This window comes from Artemia franciscana, chromosome 14 (assembly GCF_032884065.1).
Source record: "Artemia franciscana chromosome 14, ASM3288406v1, whole genome shotgun sequence".
Classification (NCBI taxonomy): Eukaryota; Metazoa; Arthropoda; class Branchiopoda; order Anostraca; family Artemiidae; genus Artemia; species Artemia franciscana.
Window position 1 is genome coordinate 31,751,748 of NC_088876.1, and position 23,485 is coordinate 31,775,232.

General features: G+C 36.9%; 1 protein-coding gene across 5 annotated transcripts in view; it reads right to left on the reverse strand.

The window, feature by feature from the left end:
• LOC136035583 (caprin-1-like) overlaps positions 1–23,485 on the reverse strand; it is a 70,510-nt gene that overhangs the window by 11,131 nt on the left and 35,894 nt on the right. For 2 of the 5 annotated variants that reach the window (XM_065717458.1, XM_065717457.1), the window contains one exon: positions 14,189–14,343. In XM_065717458.1, coding sequence (XP_065573530.1) covers positions 14,189–14,343 — 155 coding nt within the window. Of the gene's footprint in view, positions 1–14,188; positions 14,344–15,897; positions 16,118–19,882; positions 20,103–23,485 lie in introns of those variants that run through there. The other 3 variants (XR_010619473.1, XR_010619474.1, XM_065717459.1) reach the window with 3 other exon arrangements.

The following is a 23,485-nucleotide window of genomic DNA, read 5'->3' on the forward strand; positions in this document are numbered from 1 at the left end:
AAGTCGAGTGCCATTGCAAAGCTTTGGTGGGTTTATATTACGTAACAATATTATTGGTACGCCTATTTTTAGTTGTAGCACGTGTGGTGGTAACCCTGAAAGATCTATGGAATTTAAAAATTCAGATGGATAATTAACCGCTTCATTTGGTTCCAAAACTGTGTCGACTGACTTGTAAAGGACTGCCTGGTCTTGAATCTTGGTCAAAACAATATTGTTGATTTCGTGGACGTCTATATTTTTGGGTGCGAGAATCGCTCTTTCACTTAGCCATTTATTATTTTTATAATGTTTTAGAATATTCGGAAATACTTTTTCAATCAATTCATTTTTGGACGTCACTAAATTACAGAAATCAGCAGGTAGTTGTATACGTCCTGAAATTGAGTCTACTGGGAGCTTTCCGTTTCCCATTGCCAGCAATTGATCTGAAAATGTTTGACCAGAGTCATCGTTTTGCAATCGGACACGCATATTTGTAGTTAATTTTAATGTTTTTATGTGTGCCCATAAATTAGAATTTTTCAGGCAAGCATTCATTTCGTCTGCAGGAGTTGATCTAGGTATTATAGGTAATGTTTGCCTGAAATCTCCCGCAAGCAATATTAAGGTGCTGCCAAAGGGTTTCGACTTCCCTCGCAAATCTTTCGAGCATTGATCCAGAGCCTCGAGCGATTTTTTGTGTGCCATTGTGCACTCATCCCAAATAATAAGTTTGCATTTCTGCAATACTTTACCCATCCCAGATGATCTGGAAATATTGCACGTGGGAGTTTCTGTAGAATGCAAGTTCAGAGGCAATTTCAAAGCGGAATGAGCAGTTCTTCCACCAGGCAGCAATGTTGCGGCTATTCCGGACGACGCAATTGCCAACGCTATATCATTTTTAGACCGAATTGATGCCAGAATCAGTTTTATCACAAACGTTTTACCAGTACCTCCTGGCGCATCCAAAAAGAAAATTTCTCCAACGTTGTTATCGACACAATGCATTATCGTATCATAAATGTCTTTTTGTTCCGACGTTAACTTGGAAATATTATTTTGTACATACGACAATAGATCACTCGTACTATAACTTTGTTCACGATCCAATTCTACACATGTCGAAACAGCAGCGATACGGTTAGGTGAAGGCATTCCCAAACCCTGAAGAGGTTTGTTTGCCATACTTATACAAAAATCTTCTATAACAACTAAAGTGTAGTTATAAATTTCTGGTGTAAAATTAAAAGTCATGTCTGACGTCTCTAACTGTTTTCGATGAAGTATATCTTCGGACATTTTTGACTTATATTTTTCCCATAAATCTGTAGGAGCTGATGGAGAGCAAGTTGTTAAAATGATGCCAAACAATGCACGAATTTGACTTGGGGTTGACGTTTCGCACGCGTCATTGATGCAGTTATCCCAGCGTTGGTCATTCTCCAATAAATTCAGAGCTTGGCATGCACTACGGTAAGTGTCATGTATAGTACCATTTACAGTCCTCAAATACTCAAAGGATGTCGGACCGGGTACATTCACCAAAAGCAGGCGTAGAAAGAAGCATTCATGTTGATTGGGGTGAACGGTGTAGAGTCTTCCTATCGTGGTATCTTTGAAGATGGTAGGTTGGCCGTCGACTGACTTACCCTGTTTTCGACGTTCAAATACTTTATTTTTAGTATTCCACGTGTAATACGAAGGCACTTCAGTATACAGCAGTTTTTTCGCAAAAGAATCATTTTTGCAAAGCGAAAAAAAAGCTGTTAATGTTGTATCCGGTGGATTCAGGACTCTTTGTTGCACGTTGGTTTCCGTGAAATAAACACGTTGACCATTCTGTAAATGTACCGCTAAGTGAACAACAGCTGGACTACGTTCATGTATCGGAAATGAAAGAATTCGCCAAACAGCTTCATTACTGCTTATGTATCTTCCAGCCTGATATTCTACGATTTCATCGAAATCTTTGATTTCGGACTGCAAGCCAAAAACTGCCATGTCACTGCCTTTGTTGACGTATTTACATATGTATTTGATTGCCTTTACGGAGTTACAGTATTCAACGTTTATGTGTGCATTAAATGTTTTGGATAATAAAGGGGAATATGGAACAACCCACTGGTTATCTACTTCGATGGTGGTACCGTTACGCTTCTTTATTATTGCTGTTTTACCGCCATCTTCAGTAGATCTTCTTCTATATTGTGGGTAACCATCATTGCCAGTAATTGTTTTGGGTACTAAAAGTCGAGGATATTGCTTTGTGCACCTTCCTTTGGCCATGCATGGTGAATTTTCGTTCAGTGCACCGCAAATTCCCATTGTTTCACCATTGAATTTCAAGGCCTTGCAATAGGGACAAATTTTAGACATTGTCCCGATTTGAACACATCTACTCAAGCTATAATCATCGACTGGGTTGTACCTGAATGCCAGGCGATAACTTTCAGATTGCTCTGATTCCTCGGCACGCTTTCTTTTCTTACTTTCTCTATCAGCAGCAAGCCTGTTTCCCTGCTGGTCTTTTGATTCCTCGGCACGCCTTCTTTTTTCACTTTCTCTTTTAGCAGGAAGTCTGCTTCTGCGTTGCTCTAGTAGTTCCTCGGCATGCCTTCTTTATTCACTTTCTCTTTTAGCAGCAAGTCTGCTTCTGCGTTGCTCTGGTAGTTCCTCGGCATGCTTTCTGTTCTTTCTTTCTCTATCAGCCTCAAGCCTGTTTCCCTGCTGGTCTTTTGATTCCTCGGCACGCCTTCTTTTTTCACTTTCTCTTTTAGCAGCAAGTCTGCTTCTGCGTTGCTCTAGTAGTTCCTCGGCACGCCTTCTTTTTTCACTTTCTCTTTTAGCAGCAAGTCTGCTTTCGCGTTGCTCTGGTAGTTCCTCGGCACGCTTTCTTTTCTGACTTTCTCTATCAGCAGCAAGTTTTTTGGCATAGACTCTTTGAGCATCTTCATCAGTCATTATAAACTTAAGCATTAATAGAATTCTACGCGAACATACGTCTTATATAACTTGAATGACGTCACGCCTTCAAAGCAAAAATGATGGCAACTAATTTCATGACGAAGAATGTTGTATATTCGCAAGTTTTACGCAGTTAATTTGTATTTTATCTATCTATCTATCTATCTATCTATATAAAAACGAGTTGTATGTATGCAGGTTTGTTTGTTTGTAAAAAGAGCGTTTGCATATGATGTCATTATTAGTACATACGGCTTTGTATATGCAGAGACAATGGGAAAGCCAAGAATGTTGTATATTCGCAATTTTTACGTAGTTTAACTCCTGCAGACGAAATGAATGCTTGCCTAAAAAATTCCAATTTATAGGCACACGTAAAAATATTAAAATTAACTACAAATATGCGTGTCCGATTGCAAAACGATGACTCTGGTCAAACAGTAGACTCAATTTCAGGACGTATACAACTACCTGCTGATTTCTGTAATTTAGTGACGTCCAAAAATGAATTGATTGAAAAAGTATTTCCGAATATTCTAAAAAGTTATAAAAATAATAAATGGCTAAGTGAAAGAGCGATTCTCGCACCCAAAAATATAGACGTCCACAAAATCAACAATATTGCTTTGAACAAGATTCGAGACCAGGCAGTCCTTTACAAGTCAGTCGACACAGTTTTGGAACCAAATGAAGCAGTTAATTATCCATCTGAATTTTTAAATTCCATAGATCCTTCAGGGTTTCCACCACACGTGCTACAACTAAAAATAGGCGTACAAATAATACTTTTAAGAAATATCAACCCACCAAAGCTTTGCAATGGCACGCGACTTGCCGAAAAAAAAACAATGGAAAACCTAATAGAGGCCACAATCTTGACAGGGCCTTATGAGGGTGAGGCTGTTCTTATTCCTCGCATTCCCATGATTCCAACGGATCTGCTTTTTCAATTTAAAAGATTGCAATTCCCAATTCGATTAGTATTTGCAATCACCATTAACAAAGCTCAAGGTCAATCATTAGAAAAATGTGGTATAGATCTTAATCCTGATTGTTTTTCCCATGGACAATTGTACGTTGCATGTTCGAGGGTCGGTAAACCTGACAATGTATTTATATGCAGCGACAATTGGACAGCGAAGAATGTTGTTTATTCGCAAGTTTTACGCAGTTAATTTGTATTGTATCTATCTATCTATCTATCTATCTATATAAAAACGAGTTATGTGGATGCATGTTTGTTTGTTTGTAAAAAGAGCGTTTGTATATGACGTCATTATTAGTACATACGGCTTTGCATATGCACAGACAATGGGAAAGCCAAGAATGTTGTTTATTCGCAATTTTTGCGTAGTTTGAAACACATATATAAATCTATCTATATTCACAGGTGGGACACAGGGACACAACTACAATGGCACATAACTAATATGGCGCGTAACGACTTACGCGCGCGGGGGGGCTTGGGCGGGCGCGAAGCGCCCCACCAACTAGGTGTTGGGGTGGCGCGAAGCGCCTTCCAACAGCTAGTATATATATATAAATAAGTTGTTTGTCTGTGTCTGTCGAGTGACGTCATGCCATCATGTCATGTCGTCATGAAGTTAGTTGTCGTCATGTTTGTTATGACAATGACGTCATTAAAGGTAATTAAGACATTCGTTCACGGAAAAATGTTTAATTGTAAAATGACTGAAGAACCTACAATGGCAACATCCGAGGAAGCAGCTCAAAGAGTCTATGCCAAAAACCTTGCTGCTGAAAGAGAAAGTAAGAAAAGAAAGCGTGCCGAGGAATCACAAGAACAGCAAGAAAACAGGCTTGCGGCTGATAGAGAAAGTCAGAACATGAAGCATGCCGAGGAACTACCAGAGCAACGCGAAACCAGACTTGCTGCTAAAAGAAAAAGTGAAAAAAGATGGCTTGCCGAGGAATCACAAGAACAGCAAGAAAACAGGCTTGCGGCTGATAGAGAAAGTAAGAAAAGAAAGCGTGCCGAGGAATCATAAGAACAGCGTGAAATTAGGTTTGCGTCTCAAAGAGAAATCAACAAAAGAAAGCGTGCCGAGGAATCACTAGAGCAACCTGAAAATTTTCGCCTAGCATTCAGGTACAGCCCAGTCGATGATTATAGCTTGAGTGGATCTGTTCAAATCGGGACTATGTCTAAAATTTGTCCCTATTGCAAGGCCTTGAAATTTAATGGTGAAACAATGGGAATGTGTTCCGCCTCAGGAAAAGTTAAACTTCCTCTAGTGGCTGCCCCACAAGAGCCATTGAAGACTTTGCTTACTAGAACTACGTCAGAATCTAAGCGTTTTTTTTTATCACAGATCAGAAAATATAACTCATGTTTCCAAATGACGTCGTTTGGTGCCCAAATCGAAAATCCAGATCAATTTATGCCTACTTTCAAAGTATAAGGGCAAATTTATCATAGAGCAGGGTCTCTACTACCATTCTCAGGCGAGAATCATAGATTTTTACAATTGTACTTCATCAGTGATAGAAATTCTGAATTGAATGCACGTTGCGAAATTTCTCCCGACGTTGAAAGGACAATCGTTTCCCATTTGCAATATCTTTTCCACGAAATTAATAGTTTAGTGCGTCTGTTCAAAACAGCCATCAATTTGATGCCTACTGATACGCATAAAATTGTTATTTCCGGTGACAAAAGGCCTCCTGGCAAACATGTGCGTAGATACAATGCGCCAACTATCGACGAAGTGGCAATCGTTATGGTCGGTGATCAGTTTTTACCTCGAGATATTATTCTTCATAAGCGAAAAACTCAGTTGGTAAGAATTGCTGAAACTCATCGATGCTACGATGCCCTACAATATCCTATCATTTTCGGGATGGAGCCGACAGCTGTCACTTTAATATTAAATTAATAAATCCAGCCACTAACGAAGAAATGAATAAGAAATGCAGTGCAATGCATTATTATTCCTACAGACTAATGATTCGGCAGTGTGAAGACAATTATATTTTAAAATGCCGTCAATTGTTTCACCAATACGTCGTTGATATGTATGGAAAAATTGAATCAGAACGTTTGCTATTTATCCGTCTGAATCAGACCAAGCTCTGCTCTGAACAATAAATTCATTTGCGAGATGTAGTTGTAAATGACGGTAATACCACAAACGTTGGAAGATTAACGATTTTACCTTCGTCATATGCTGGCAGTCCCCGTCATATGCATGAATATGCTCAAGATGCTATTGCGTATGTTCGTCTCTATGGTCGTCCAGATTTATTTATTACATTTACATGTAATCAATCTTAGGACGAGATACAGCAGCTTTTACTTCAAGGACAATCGGCGGTTCATAGACATGACATTACGGTCCGTGTCTTCCGGCTAAAGTTAAAATCACTGATTAACTACATAGTAAAACATGAAGTGTTTGCGCGATGCTGGATGTACTCAGTGGAATGGCAAAAACGAGGATTGCCACACGCACATATACTAATCTGGCTACATTATAAAATTACTTCTAACGAAATTGATGATGCGATTTCCGCTGAAATACCTGATAAAAATGTCGACAAGGGGTTATATGATATTGTTGTAAAAAATATGATACATGGACCTTGCGGTGCACTGAACAAAAATTCACCATGCATGGCCAAAGGAAGGTGCACAAAGCAATATCCTCGACTTTTTTAGTACCCACCACAATTACTGGCAATGATGGTTACCCACAATATAGAAGAAAATCTACTGAAGATGGCGGTAAAACAGCAATAATAAAGAAGCGTAACAGTACCACCATCGAAGTAGATAACCAGTGGATTGTTCCATATTCCCCATTATTATCAAAAATATTTAATGCACACATAAACGTTGAATACTGTAACTCCGTAAAGTCAATTAAATACATACGTCAACAAAGGCAGTGACATGGCAGCTGTTGGGGTGGCGCTTCGCGCCACCCCAACAGCTAGTTACCTATAATACCTAGATCAACCCCTGCAGACGAAATGAATGCTTGCCTGAAAAATTCAAATTTATGGGCACACGTAAAAACATTAAAATTAACTACAAATATGCGTTTCCGAGTGCAAAACAATGACTCTGGTCAAACATTTTCAGATCAATTGCTGGCAATTGGAAACGGAAAGCTCCCAGTAGACTCAATTTCAGGACGTACACAACTACCTGCTGAATTCTATAATTTAGTGACGTCCAAAAATGAATTGATTGAAAAAGCATTTCCGAATAGTCTAAACATTATAAAAATAATAAATGGCTAAGTGAAAGAGCGATTATTGCACCCAAAAATATGGACGTCCACGAAATCAACAATATTGTTTTAACCAAGATTCGAGACCAGGCAGTCCTTTACAAGTCAGTCGACACAGTCTTGGAACCAAATGAGGCGGTTAATTATCCATCTGAATTTTTAAATTGCGTGGATCTTTCAGGGTTTCCACCACACGTGCTACAACTAAAAATAGGCGTACCAATAATACTTTTAAGAAATATCAAACCACCAAAGCTTTGCAATGGCACGCGACTCGTAAAAAAAAACAATGGAAAACGTAATAGAGGCCACTATCTTGACAGGGCCTTATGAGGGTGAGGCTGTTCTTATTCCTTGCATTCCCATGATTCCAACGGATCTGCCTTTTCAATTTAAAAGATTGCAATTCCCAATTCGATTAGCATTTGCAATCACCATCAACAAAGCTCAAGGTCAATCATTAGAAAAATGTGGTATAGATCTTAATACTGATTGTTTTTCCCATGGACAATTGTACGTTGCATGTTCGAGGGTCGGTAAACCATACAATCTATTTATATGCAGCGACAATTGGACAGCGAAGAATGTTGCATATTTGCAAGTTTTACGCAGTTAATTTGTATTGTATCTATCAATCTATTTATATAAAAACGAGTTGTGTGTATGCATGTTCGTTTGTTTTTAAAAAGAGCGTTTGCAAGTCAATATAAGTACATAAGGCTTTGTATATGCACAGACAATGGGAAAGCCAAGAATATTGCATATTCGCAAGTTTTACGTAGTTCAAAACACATATATAAATCTATCTATATTCATAGGTGGTACACAGGGACACAACTACAATGGCGCGTAACTAATATAGCGCGTAACGACTTACGCGGGCAGGGGGGCGCGAAGCACCCCCACCCACTACGTGTTGGGGTGGCTTGAAGCGCCACCCCAACAGCTAGTTATTTATAAAGAAGCAAGCACATTTTACCACATTAAAAAAAAACATGCTACTAAGGCAATTTTGTTGTCATATGTTGTTATGTCAGACACTTATTATTGTCATATTGTTATTAAAACATTGTCATTGTTATTGAAACATGTTATGGCATCTTGTTGTGACAAAATAACATCAGTCTGTGGACTTTTGGCATTTTTAATTAATTTTGAAACTGATCTCCATTTTTATATAAACTTTACACACTTTAACTTAACTCTCTTGCTCAGCAGGGCCGCCAGCACAGAGGGAACTGGTTGAAACCACCGTCAGTCTTCTCCAAGTAGCCCTGTCCAGGGCTAAGGATGGGGCCTCATTTGGGTTGATGTTGCGGCTGAGCAGGCGTTGGTTTATTACATCAGTCCATCTAGTGCGTGGCCTTCCTCGAGGGCGTTTCCAGCCATTTTCTGAGGGATTGAAGTCCAAGATGATCCTAGCAGGGGTACTTAGCGCGAGACGGAGTAGGTGGCCGCACGACCTTAGAGAGCGGGCGTCTACTTAGGTAGAGGTTCGCCAGTTTGAAGGTCTTCAGGATCTCAGTATTGCAGATCTTGTCATACCAAATGAGGCATTCGACTCGACACAGGTGTCTAGCTTGAACGGCATCGACCTTTCTTAGCTGTGACTGGGTTATCAGCCATGTCTCAGATGAGTACAGCATGATGCTTGAGACTGTGGCGTTGTAAATTCGGGCCTTGGTATGGCGGCTAATTTGCGGTTTGTGGAAGACTGCTCTCAGGAGTCGTCCAAACACAGAGCTTGCCTTGGCTGATGTGGCTGAGATTTCTACGTCAAGTGTGCCACTCGAGGATATAGTTGATAAGACATAGGTGAACTGCCTTACCAAATCGACAGCTTGGCCGTTAATCTCAATAGTTGAGAGTACTGCAGATGCGGTCTTTTTTATGGGCATGATTTCTACGTTTTCTTCCAGTTGATTTGCAGCCCAACTCTAGAGGCTGTAGAGGAGAGCGTCTCGAGTGCAGACTTAAGTAGGTTGAGATTGTCACTAAGGACAGCTACATCGTCGATATCGGACAGAGTCCTCCAGGCATAACTGATGCCGAAAGAGAGGGCATGGCGCGTTTCGTTCAGGATGTGGTCGATGACGCAGTTAAACAGCTCAGGTGCGGCAGCGCATCCTTGACGTACTCCATTTTGAATGGGGAAGGAAGAAAAAAGCTTCCCGTTAACCAGGTCGGCGCTTTCTGTGTTGTTGTAAAGTTCATTGAAGAGGCTGATTATCTTTGTGGGTAGGCCTGCGGCTTTCAGGATTAGCCAAAGGGACGGTCTGTCATCAGTGTCAAAGGCTGAACAAAAGTCAATGAAAGCTAAAAATACTTCTGAAGAGCCCTCAAAAAGGGAATTAAAGCAAATTTTTATATAAAAGTCTCCCACTAAATTTTTTTTTAATGAAGCGCAAAATTACCCATACACTCATGAACTGAAGTCTATCTCATGCCTTAGCTGAAATATCACAACCGTTACTGAACTAGTTCGAAACTGATATGACGCAAGACCGATAAGACATCATGGTTGCTCCGGTAGCTGTAACATAGTAAATAACAAACCATAGCCCATAACAGGAAATGAAAAAACCACATACAAAAAACTGGCAATAGAAAAATTGCTATTTGTAGCTGATTCAGGAATGATATATAATCTCATTAGTTTTAATAGTGAAATGTTATTTTGAAAACCAATTAAAAGGAATTTCGAAAAATAGCCTGAAAACCTCCAAAAATGGCGTCTGATCGTGGATATCAAGCAAAATGATCATGAGGAATGATTAAATGATCGTTTAAGGGTTCAATTGAAAGGCACTATACGTCGCGCCTTTAGTAATCAAACAGTTTGTGGTAACGAACTGTAGTAAGGAGCGACCCGGCTTAATAGTAACCAAAACTCTAAAAAAGGAATTTTGATAACAGTAGTTATATAAAAAGAATTGTATTTTAATTCTGATTTTAAATATATATAAGTTTCATTAAGTTTAGACATACCCATCAAAAGTTACGAGCCTGAGAAAATTTACCTTTTTTTTAGAAAATAGGAGGAAACATCCCTGAAAAGCTCCTATCTACAAAAATGTGGAATTTTGCATTTTTTGCCACAAGACAGATCACAGATGCATGTTTATTTGTGTTTTTTTTCCCAGGGGTGATCGTATCAACCCAGTGGTCCTAGAATGTCGTGAAAGGGCCCATTCTAACGGAATTGATTGGCTGGGGGAGGGGGTTATGCGGGAAGAACTTACGTGGAGGCATTTGTCATGGGGAAAGAAAATTTTCATGAAGGGGGAGTAGGATTTTTTAGCATTTTTTAAAAAGCAATGAAAAATAAATGTGAAAGTTCTTTCGACTGAAAATAAGGAACAGCATTAAACTTAAAACGAACAGAAATTATTACGCACGAGGGGTTCACCTCCTCCTAATACCTCGCTCTTTACGCTGAAGTGATTTTATTAAGTTCAGCTATTTATTCTACGGCCTTTGTGATTCAGGGGTCATTCATAAGGAATTGGGACAACATTTTAGCTTTAGTGTAAAGAGCAAGGTATTGACGAGGGAGTGGATCCCCCCCCCCATATACGTAATAAGAATATAGGAATTTAGAAGTCTGTTACGTGAGTTAATTCGTAAGTTACGCATATTTTTACTAATAAAAACGTTCGTAAAAAGTTAAAAGTTTGAGTTGCCTTTTAAATAACCAAAAAATTGGAGGGTAACTTGGCCTACTCCCTCGCTCCTTTTTTCTCAAAATCGTCCGATCAAAACTATGAGAAAGTCGTTTAGCCATAAAAATAAATTAATATACAAATTTCGTTTTAATTATCCATCTACCAAAGCCAAAATAAAAACATGCATTAATTCAAATACATTAAAAAAAACAAACATTTTTTTAACGGAAAGTAAGGAGGAATATTAAAACTTAAAACGAACAGAAATTACTCCGTATATGAAAGGGCTGTTCCCTCCTCCACGTCCCGCTCTTCACGCTAAAGTTTTTTACTGTTTTAAAAAGTAGAGTTGAGAGAAATGGTCAAACTTTATCGTAAAGAGAGAGGCGTTGAGGAGGGAACAGCCCCTTTCATATACGGAGTAATTTCTATTCGTTAAAGTTTTAATATCGCTCCTTACTTTCAGTTAAACAAGAGCTAAGAGCTCATATGGCGCTTGTGACGAGGCGAGAAGAGCTAAGAGCCAAGAGATCATATGGTATGAGCTCTAACAAAATTCTATGAATCAATAGATTGATTTAAAAAGGAAAATAAGAGGCTTAATACCGGTCAAGATTTAAAATAAGAGCACTGAGTCACAAAGTCCTTCTAAATATCAAAATTCATTAAGATCCTATCACCCACTCGTAAGTTATAAATACCTAATTTTTTCTAATTTTTCCTCTCCCTTTTGCCCCCCAGATAGTCGAATCTTAGAAAACGACTTTATCAAGTCAAATTGTGCAGCTCCCTGACACGCCTACCAATTTTCATCGCCCTAGCACGTCCAGAAGCACCGAACTCGCCAAATCACTGAACCCCTCCCCCAACTCCCCCAAAGAGAGCGAATCCAGTACGATTCTGTCAATCACGTATCAAGGACACATGTTTATTCTATCCACCAAGCTTCATCGCGATTCCTACACTCCAAGTGTTTTTCCAAGATTTCCCCCTCCAAATCCCCACAATGTCAAAAGATCTGGTCGGGATTTGAAATAAGAGCTCTGAGACATGAATTCCTTCTAAAAATCAAATTTCATTACGATCCGATCATCTATTCGTAAGATACAAATACTCCAATTTTCATGTTTTCCAAGAATTCCGGTTCCCCCCTCCAACTCCCCCGAATGTCAAATGATCTGGTCGGAATTTGAAATTAGAACTTTAAAGCACAAGATCCTTCTAAATATCAAATTTCATTAACATCTGGTCACCCTTTCGTAAGTTAAAAATACCTCAACTTTCAAAATTACCCCCCCCCCCCAATTCCACCAAAGAGAGCAGATCCGGTCCAGTTATGTCAGTCACGTATCTTAGACAGGTTTCTATTCTTCCCATCCAGTTTCATCCTGATCTCACCGCTTTAAGTATTTTCTAAGATTTCCGGTCCCCCCAACTGCCCCCCCCCCCAATTACGCTTGATCCGGTTGAGATTTAAAATAAGATATCGGAGTTACGATGTCCTTCTAAATATGAAGTTTCATGAAGATCAGATCACTCCTTCGTAAGTTAAAAATACGTCATTTTTCTTATTTTTCAGAATTACCCCCCCCCCCCCCCGCAATTGAGCGGATCCGTTCTAATTATGTAAATCACGTATGCAAGACTTCTGCTTATTTTTCCAACCAAGTTTCATCCCAATCCCTCCAATCTAAGCGTTTCCCATTATTTTAGGTCTCCCCACCCCAAACTTCCCCAATGTCACCAGATCCGGTCAGGATTTAAAATAAGAGCTTTGAGACACGATATCCTTCTAAAAATCAAATTTCATGGAGATCCAATCACCCGTTCGTAAGTTAAAAATACCTCATTTTTTCTATTTTTTCAGAATTACCCCCCCCCCCCCCCAACTACCCCAAAGAGAGCGGATCCGTTGTGGTTATGTCAATCATGTATCTAGGACTCGTGTTTTTTTCCACCAAGTTTCATCCTGGTCCCTCCACTCTAAGTGTTTTCCAATTTTTAGGTTTCTCCCTCCCAACTCCCCCCCCCCAATGTCGCCAGATCCGGTCGGGTTTAAAATAAGAGCTCTGAGCTACGATATCCTTCTAAATATCAAATTTCATTGAGATCCGATCACCCGTTCGTAAGTTAAAAATACCTCATTTTTTTTTCAGAAATACCCCCCCCCCCCCACTCCCAACTACCCAAAAGAGAGCGGATCCGTGCCGTTTATGTCAATCATCTATCTAGGACTTGTGTTTATTTTTTCCACCATGTTTCATCCCGATCCCTCCACTCTAAGTGTTTTCCAAGTTTTAGGTTTCCCCCTCCTTTTAAGAATCACTCCCCCCCCCCCCAACTACCCCAAAGAGAGCAAATCAGTTCCAATTATGTCAATCATGTATCTGGGACTTGCACTTATTTTTCCCATCAAGTTTCATCCCGATCCCTCTACTCTAAGTGTTTTCCAAGATTTTAGGTTTCCCCCCTCCAACTCCCCCCAATGTCATCAGACCCAGTCGGGATTTAAAATAAGAGCTCTGAGACACAATATCATTCCAAACATCGAATTTCAGTAAGATCCAATCGCCCGCTCATAAGTTAAAAATACTTCATTTTTTCTATTTTTTCCGAATTAACCGGCCCCTACTCCCCCCAGATGGTCAAATCGGGAAAACGACTATTTCTAATTTAATCTGGTCCAGTCCCTGATACGCTTGCCAAATTTCATCGTCCTAGCTTACCTGGAAGTACCTAAAGTAGCAAAACCGGGACTTCAGGTTTTCCCCCTCCAACTCCCCCCAATTTCATCAGATCCGGTCGGGATTTAAAATAATAGATCCGAGACACAATATCATTCTAATCATCAAATTTCATTAAGATCCAATCACCCGCTGATAAGTTAAAAATACTTCATTTTTTCTATTTTTCGCGAATTAACCGGGCCCCCACTCCCCCCCAGATGGTCAAATCGGAAAAACGACTATTTCTAGTTTAATCTGGTCCGGTCCCTGATACGCTTGCCAAATTTCATCGTCCTAGCTTACCTGGAAGTGCCTAAAGTAGCAAAACCGGGACCGACAGACCGACAGAATTGGCGACTGCTATATGTCACTTGGTTAATACAAAGTGCCATAAAAAATCTTGTTTTTTATTTAATTAGCTAGACACAATATTTGAAATTAAATAGTCACCCGCCCCCTGAAATTTCTGCTTGACTAGTAAAAACGTAACAAAAATGAATATTGACAAATTTTCTATGCGTTTTCAAAATTGTTTTGTACCACCCTTGTTACGGTTCTGCCTTCTAAACGTAGTGAAATCAGAAACACTTACGGAGGGACAGCATCAGGAACAGCACTACCAGTGTCTCTTCTATTAAAACTATAATGGAGCATATTGTATCCGCTAGGTAGAAGCTTCATTACTTTCTTCTTCGGATGTCCATTGCCCATCCCTGGGGTAACTTCCAATTCAGGTTCAAAAGGGACCTTAAGCATTAAAAAGACTAATGATGGTTTCAAATAGCATTACAAAGCACAGAATTATAGCGAATAATTTCAAAGACTGCAGAGATTGGTGCATTGGAAATAGGGCTGAAAAATGTTGTAACCAATGAAAAGTGGGTTGACTGTGAATGAATATAAATACCCTGAGTGAATACTCTTTGAATGACTTGAAATAAGAAGTTGCAGTTGTTGAGACATTCAAGAGACACCAGGAAAGTGGAATTAGAAGCTAGGAGTGCAATAGGGGAGCATGGGAATTAGCGACAAATACAGGAATAGGAGGCGCGGAGTGTTAACTATAATATTTTGTTTTCACTTATAGCCAAGGCTGTATCCACGGGAGGGAGGGGGATAAAAAGTCTCGCCTAAAGGCGCTAAGGGGTGAGCGGTTAAAGTCTTAGTCAAATAAAAAAAAATGCTAAGGAGAATTTTTCAGGCTGAAATTCATTCTATGTATTGATAAAGCAACAATAATATTATAATAGATAATAATATAAGTATTATTAGAATATAAATATAGACAAAGTATTAATAAATTAACTTGGAAATAAATGATTAATAGCAATAAATGATTTTAATGTACACCCATGGTGTTTCTCTAAGCATCCAACCTAGCCGAGTCTAGAGAAGAAATCATTGTTCAAATTTCTTAACGAATTCTATGAATAAAAAACAGAAAGTGCAGAGAAATACTTGTATATATGATACAATAAACACATTAAAATAGACACATATGGCAACTGGAGCTCATTGAATTTGAATCCTTCCGTTATTTTCCCACGAAAAATTAAGCAGAGAGAAAGCGGGTTTTAATTTCGATAAACCAGCGAACAAAAATCAAATACAAAAACAAAACTACACTTTAATTAAAAAAAATAATATTCCGATTATTTCGGTTCCACGTTCGGGAGCCTTCCCCCCCCCAAAAAAATACAAACGACAATTTTTTATGAACATAAAGAAAACAACGACAACTAAACACAAACACAAAAAAAACTCACATTATAAAAAAAAAACTCCCAACACTGATGGTAATAACTTAAGATATATGCTGGAAGTTTTGCTTATAATGTCAGTTGCTTCTTATTTTTTTTTTTTCGTGTTTAGTTGTCATTTTTTTTACACATTTTTTTCAGCTTTTTTCGTTGTCGTTTGTATTTTTTTTTCGTTGAGAAAGCCTTCCGGTTGAGGGGCCGAAATATTCGGAATATTTTTATTTTTTAGTTAAAGTGTTTCTTTTGATATTAAAACCCGTTTTCTCTTTGTTTAAGTTTTCGTAAATGGAAAATCAGTGTGGTCTAAAAAATTATTATTATCTTGCACCTGATTATCTTTTCTGTGTCTTAATTAAGAGCAAATCTCCAATCCGGTTGTCCTCTCAGTCAAAGGAATCGGACTTAAACCTGTAGTACTGATAATCAAGAGTATCAGGGTGGGCAAAGCATACGTCTATAATTGTATATATATATATATATATATATATATATATATATATATATATATATATATATATATATATATATATATATATATCACCGAAATTATTAACCTCAGGGAAGCAATTGTCTCGGATACCAGTACAAGACGGGGACCAGCACACCTTCCCTAGCCCACACGGAGGCACTCAAGCTAGCTTAGAACCGGACAGCAAGAAGTCCCAGGAACATCCAGTATGAATGGAGGCTTTCCGCAATCCCAGGCCCTTCTTGATCACAACACGATTTTCAGCACTTGACAATGCTCTTCTATCAAAATCCTGCAAAGAGAGTATCAAGTCTATTACCTCCGACTCATTATGTATTCACACCAGTGCTGCAACAAGTACACCAAATTTTTACCTAAGTATCAAGTATTAAGTACTCATTGTTTTTTTACTTAAATATCAAGTAAAAAGTACTTTCTAAATTCTTACTAAAGTATCAAATATCAAGTACTTGCCAAAATTGTACTTAAGTATTACATCAAGTATTTATTCTATATATATATATATACATATATATATATATACTAGCTGTTGGGGTGGCGCTTCGCGCCACCCCAACACCTAGTTGGTGGGGGCGATTCACGCCCCCCCCCCCAAGCCCCCCCGCGCGCGTAAGTCGTTACGCGCCATTGTAGTTGTGTCCCTATGTCCCACCTGTGAATATAGATAGATATATATATATATATATATATATATATAAATATATATATATATATATATATATATATATATATATATATATATGGTTTTAACTACGTAAAACTTGCGAATATACAACATTCTTTGCTGTCCCATTGTCTTTGCATATAAATAGATTGTCAGGTTTACCGACTCTTGAACATGCAACATATAATGGTCCATGGGAAAACAATCTGTATTCAGCTCTATACCTCATGATTCTAATGATTGCCCTTGAGCTTTGTTGATGGTGATTGCTAATCGACCATTCCCTGTCCCGGTCGTCATTTATATCCCCCTGTTTCCCCCGGTGTCCCCGTTGTAGTTGTGTCCCTGTGTCCTGGTCGTCATTTATATTCCCTGTGTCCCGGTCGTCATTTGTATCCCGGTGTCCCGGCCTGTATATACATTCGTTTTTTAGTTTTGTTTTTCTCCTTTATTTTTTTCTTTTTTAGTTTATTTAGATTTTTAGATTTTTTAGTTTTTTTATTAGTTTTTAGTTTTTTTTTCTTTTTTTTTGTAGTTTTTACCTTCTTTTTAGTTTTGTTAGTTTTTTTTTACTTATGTCCTGGTCGTCATTTATACTCCCTGTGTCCCGGTGCTTTGTTGATAGCTAATCGAACATTCCTTTTGTCCTGGTCGCTTTCTCTTTGAGTGTCGTCATTTATTTTTTTCTTTTTTAGTTCTTTTAGTTTTTACCTTTTTTAGTTTTTTTAGTTTTTTAGATGAAAATTTTTTTTAGTTTTTTCCTTTTTTTCTTTTTAGTTTTTTATTGGTTTTTACCTTTATTTTAGCTTATTTTTCAGTTTTTTCCTTTTTTTTAGTTTTTCTTTATCTTTTATTTTTTTTAGTTTTTTACCTTTTTTTAGTTTTTTTAGTTTTTTACTTTTTTTTATTAGTTTTTAGTTTTTTTTTGTAGTTTTTGCCTTTTTTTAGTTTTTTCATTTTTTTTTAGTTTTTTATTGGTTTTTACCTTTATTTTAGCTTATTTTTCAGTTTTTTCCTTTTTTTTAGTTTTTAGTTTTTTTAAGTTTTTTACCTTTTTTAGTTTTTTTAGTTTTTTAGCTTTTTATTTTTTTTATTAGTTTTTAGTTTTTTTTTGTAGTTTTTAATAGATTGTCAGGTTTACCGACTCTTGAAGATGCAACGCTTAATGGTCCATGGGAAAACAATCCGTATTCAGATCTATACCTCATGATTCTATTGATTGCCCTTGAGCTTTGTTGATGGTGATTGCTAATCGACCATTTCCTTTGTTGCCGTCGTCATTTATATATCTCCCTGTGCCCCCGGCGTCCCCGTTGTAGTTGTGTCCCTGTGTCCGGGTCGTCATTTATATTCCCTGTGTCCCCGTCGTCATTTGTATCCCGGTGTCCCAGTCTGTGATTTCTATTTGAGTGTCCCGGGCGTCATTTATATTCGTCAGGATATTGTAGGGCATCGTAGCATCGATGAGTTTAAGCAATTCTTGTCAACTGATTGTTTCGCCTATAAAGAATATTATCTCGAGGTAAGAACTGATCACCGACCACAACGATTGCCACTTTGTTGATAGTTGCGTATCAGGAGGCATCAATTCGATTGCTGTTTTTAAGCAGAAGCACTAAATTATTATTTTTGTGGAAAAGATATAAATATATATATATATATATATTTTTTCTTTTTAGTTTTTTTGTAGTGTTTACCTTTTTAGTTTTTTTCTTCTTTTGTATTAATGCTAAAGCCAAGGTTCAAACCTGGAGCCTCTCGGACATAGAACCTGAAACATAATGCTTTACCAACTCAGCTACTTCGGCGTGAATACATTCGTTTTGAGCAGCTTCCTCGGGTGTTGTCATTGTTGTCCTGGTCGTCATTTATATTGCCTGTGTCCCGGTCGTCATTTGTGTCCCGGTATCCCAGTCTGTAAATTCTCCTTGAGTGTCCCGGTCGTTATTTATATTCCCTCTGTCCCGGTCGTCATTTGTGTCCCGGTCTGTAGTTTCTCTTTGATTGTTTTTTCTTTTTAGTATTTTTTAGTTTTTACATTTTTTCTTTTTTCAGTTTTCTTTTTCTTCTTTATTTTTCAGCTTCGCTATGAAATACATATCGCCGAACCTTTGTTTTTTTAACTAAAATCTGGTAGGCATTGATGACCTTATCCAAGTCAAGATCCCAAACCCAATCATCATCGCTATCACTTTCAGTTTTGATATGTTTTGACTCTCGCTGTCCAGGTGGATCTTCATCTAACTGCGCGGTTTTGCGTTCTTTAGCCTCAAGCCTGTTTCCTTGCTGTTCTTTTGATTCCTCGGCACGCTTTCTTTTCTGACTTTCTCTATCAGCAGCAAGTTTTTTGGCATAGACTCTTTGAGCATCTTCATCGGCTTTTGCCATTGTAAGTTCATCAGTCATTTTAAACTTAAACATTAATAGATTTCTACGTGTCATTCTAACATTGATGTTAGAAAAAAATTTTACGTACCAAGCATGCAAACACTCGACAATTTATAATAAAACTCAAAATTATAAATATCTGTTATAAGGTTTTCGAATTACTTTAATCTATTGTCAAAATATATAGAAATATTTATGCAATTACCAGTTCCTACATTTTTAGTTTCAGTTTGCTTTTCAGTTTAGTTTCATTTTTATATATATTTAAGATATAATCTGGCGTAACGGACAGACAACTTATTTTTATATATATAGAAGATAGATTTTTATATATATAGATACAGTTTCTTCTTTAGTTTTTTTTCTTTTTTAGTTTTTTCTTTTTTTAGTTTCTTCTTTTTATTGATTTGTTTTCTTCAATTTCTCAATGTTCATTCTAACATTGACACTTGGAAAAATCTTTACGTGCCAAGCATGCTAAAGCTCCAACAATTTAAATTAAACCTCAAATTTGGGGTATCTGTTTTAAGGTTTTCGAATTACTTTAATCTATTGTCAAAATATATTGAAATATTTGTGCAATTCCCAGTTTTTTTTTAGTTTTTTCTTTTTTTAGTTTTTAGCTTTTTTAGTTTTTTTTTTAGTTTTTTATCTTTTTTATTTTTTTACGTTCTTTCTTTTTAGGTTTTTTCTTTTTTTAATTTTTTTAATTTTTAATTTTTTTTTTAGTTTTTTCTCCTAGTTTTTTTTTAGTTTTTTACCATTTTTCTTTTTCGAATTACTTTTATCTATTGTCAAAATATTTCGAAATATTTATGCAATTTCCAGTTTTTACATTCTAGTTTGTTTTCTTTTATATATATAGAAGATATAATCTAGCGTAACGGACAGACAACTTATTTTTATATATATAGAAGATATATATATATATATATATATATATATATATATATATATATATATATATATATATATATATATCACCGAAATTATTAACCTCAGGGAAGCAATTGTCTCGGATACCAGTACAAGACGGGGACCAGCACACCTTCCCTAGCCCACACGGAGGCACTCAAGCTAGCTTAGAACCGGACAGCAAGAAGTCCCAGGAACATCCAGTATGAATGGAGGCTTTCCGCAATCCCAGGCCCTTCTTGATCACAACACGATTTTCAGCACTTGACATTGCTCTTCTATCAAAATCCTGCAAAGAGAGTATCAAGTCTATTACCTCCGACTCATTATGTATCATTGTTTTTTTTACTTAAATATCAAGTAATAAGTACTTTCTAAATTCTTACTAAAGTATCAAATATCAAGTACTTGCCAAAATTGTACTTAAGTATTACACCCCAACACCTAGTTGGTGAGGGCGCTTCGCCCTCACCTTTTTTTTTCGTTTTTTCTTTTTACTTTTTTTTTTAGTTTTTATCTTTTTTATTTTTATTCCTAATTTTATTAGTTTTCTTTTTCTCTTCTATTTTTCAGTTTTTTCCTTTTTTTTTTGTTTTTAGTTTGTTTAGTTTTTTACCTTTTTTTTTAGTTTTTTAGCCTTTTTATTTTTTTTTATTAGTTTTTAGTTCTTTTTGTAGTTTTTGCCTTTTTTTAGTTTTTTCAGTTTTTTTAGTTTTTAGTTTTTTACCTTTTTTAGCCTAACCAGGATTTGAACCTGGGACCTTCATTCTCCGTTCTGACACCCTCTCTCACCGAGTGACTACTCCAACATGTTCATTTTGGTGTTTTAAATGGTATATTATTAGCCATGTGTTTTACAATATACTAAGCATCGTCATAACAAAAATGACGACAACTAATTTCATGACGTCAGCCGACACAGAAACATGACGTCACCTGATCCACAGATCCACAGACAGACAACTTATTTTTATATATATAGATATATATATATATATATATATATATATATATATATATATATATATATATATATATATATATATATATATATATATATATTGGACGATATTTTTTCGTAAGCGACGCGTACGTTTTTCACGGCTTGATTCACTAGGGTAGTGACTCTTTTTCTCAATTCTTCTTTTAAAACAGTAAAAAACTTTAGCGTAAAGAGCGGGGCGTTGATGAGGAAGCAGCCTCTTTCACATACGAAGTAAATTCTGTTCGTTTTAAGTTTTAGTGTAGCTCCTTACTTTCAGTTAAAAAATCTAGATTTTTTAAATTCAATTTCTGAATCATTTTTGAATCAATACATGTTTTGATTTTGGCTCTCCGCAGAGGAATCGTTAAAACGAAATTTGCATATTATTTTTTTTTTGGCTAAATGGCTTTCTCATAATTTTGAGAAAAAAGAGCGGGGGAGGAAGCCTAGTTGCCCTCCGATTTTTTGGTTAATTAAAAAGACAACTAGAACATTTAATTTTTACGAATCTTTTTATTAGTAAAAGATTTACGTAACTTATAAATTAGCTTACGCAAAGAACTTTTGTATTCTCATGTTTTTATTACATATATGAGGGGATTCGCCCCCTCGTCAGTACCTCGATCTTTACATCAAAGCTTTAATTTTGTCCCAATTCATTAAGAATGATCCATGAATCACAAAAGCCGTAGAGTAAATAGTTGAAATTACTAAAAATACTTTAGCGTAAAGGGCGAGGTATTAGGAGGAGGTGAGCACCTCATATGGGTAATAATTTCTGTTTGTTTTAAGTTTTAATGGTGTTCCTTACTTCCAGCTGAAAAAACTTTTTCATAGTTATTTTTTTTTAAATAATGCTAGTAAATCCTGCGCTCCCTTTATAGAAATTTTCTTCCCCCATGACAAATTCTCGATGGAAAGTTCTCCCAGCATATCCCCCTCTTCTCAACCCCTCCCCCCAACCCAAAAATCCTCCTGAGAACGCATGTACACTTCCCAATAACCATTACTATATATAAGCACTGGTCAAAGTTTGTAACTTGTTGCCCCTCCCACGGGGACTGTGGGGGAGTAAGTCATCCCCAAAAACAGTTATTGGCTGTAGCGTGGGAGGGGGCCAAGGTGCCCTCCAATTTTTTTGGTCACTTAAAAAGGACACTAGAACTTTTCATTTCCGTTAGAATGAGCCTTCTTGCAACATTCAATATTCTAGGACAACTGGGTCGATACGATCACCCCTGGGAAAAAAAAAACAACAAATAAACACGCATCCGTGATCTGCCTTCTGGCAAAAAATACAAAATTCCGCATTTTTGTAGATAGGAGCTTGAAACTTCTACAGTAAGATTCTACGAATTTTATGGGATGTTTCCCCCTATTTTCTAAAATAACACAAATTTTCTCAGGCTCGTAACTTTTGATGGGTAAAACTAAACTTGGTGAATCTTATATATTTAAAATCAGCATTAAAATGCGATTCTTTTGATGTAGCTATTGGTATCAGAATTTCATTTTATTAGAATTTTGGTTACTATTGAGCCGGGTCGCTCCTTACTACAGTTCGTTACTACGAACTGTTTGATATAGTAAAATTGTAAAGCAATCCACGGCAAGTCAAGCAACAAGAAGAACGTCGTCTGCATATGCAACAGAAGACAAACCAATATTACCGTAAGAAACAGAAAAATTTGTTCTGTGTGTTCACATGCAGATCACATAATTTTGATTGCTCAAATCTATTTTGGTCTTATACTTTGAATATTGTGTGTCTTACCATTGATATTTATTTGTATTTGTTTGTGTTCCTATCACCTTCATGTATGCTATTTTCTATCACACTTTTGTCATGTCAGCACACTTACAGCTCACATAAATTTTACTGATCCCATATTGTAAATTTAGCCTATTCTTCAAATATTATGAGCCATCCTACTAATGTCTCTTTATATTTGTTTGAGATCCTATTGCCTTTATGTAGCCTGATTTCTGTCATTGTTTGTCATGCCTTAACACTCGCAGCTCATCTTTTCCTGATTGGTGCCACATTATTTGACCCCTTTCTTTGGTTAATATTTGCCATCCCACTGATATTTCTTTTTCTTTGTTTATGATTCCATTACCTTCAAGTGTACTATGGATAGTGTGTCATTTGTGAAGGTTTTATATGTCTGAGATAAATATGGGTGATTTCTCTTTCCTTATGAATTCTTCTATTCTTAATTCAGTTACATTTGATCAACCAAGTAGTGCTGGTAAACAAGAGGCACACACTTCTGACCCTCTCCTTGAATCTATGGTTAGTTCTAGCTGTAACTATCACACCACCATTGATTATTGTGATAATATTATGCCCTCACTCTCTTCAAACAGTTGCTTTAATGTTTTTTGTTTGAATGTGCGTGGGATAAGAGATAAGTGGGACACTCTTAAATCGTATCTGTGGTCTGATAATTCTTGCCCTTTTGATGTCATAGGCTTGACGGAAACATGGTTATCTGACAGTGATAATTTTACAGCTTATGACATGCATGGTTATATTGCTATTCATGTCCCTAGAATGGTAACAAAGTGTTCTGGGGGTATTTCTTTGTTCATAAAATCTAGTATTGAATTTTGTAGAAGATCTGATCTTGAATCCTTGTTTACATCGGTGGTGTCTAATAGTAGGACAGTTTAATCTCTTGTTA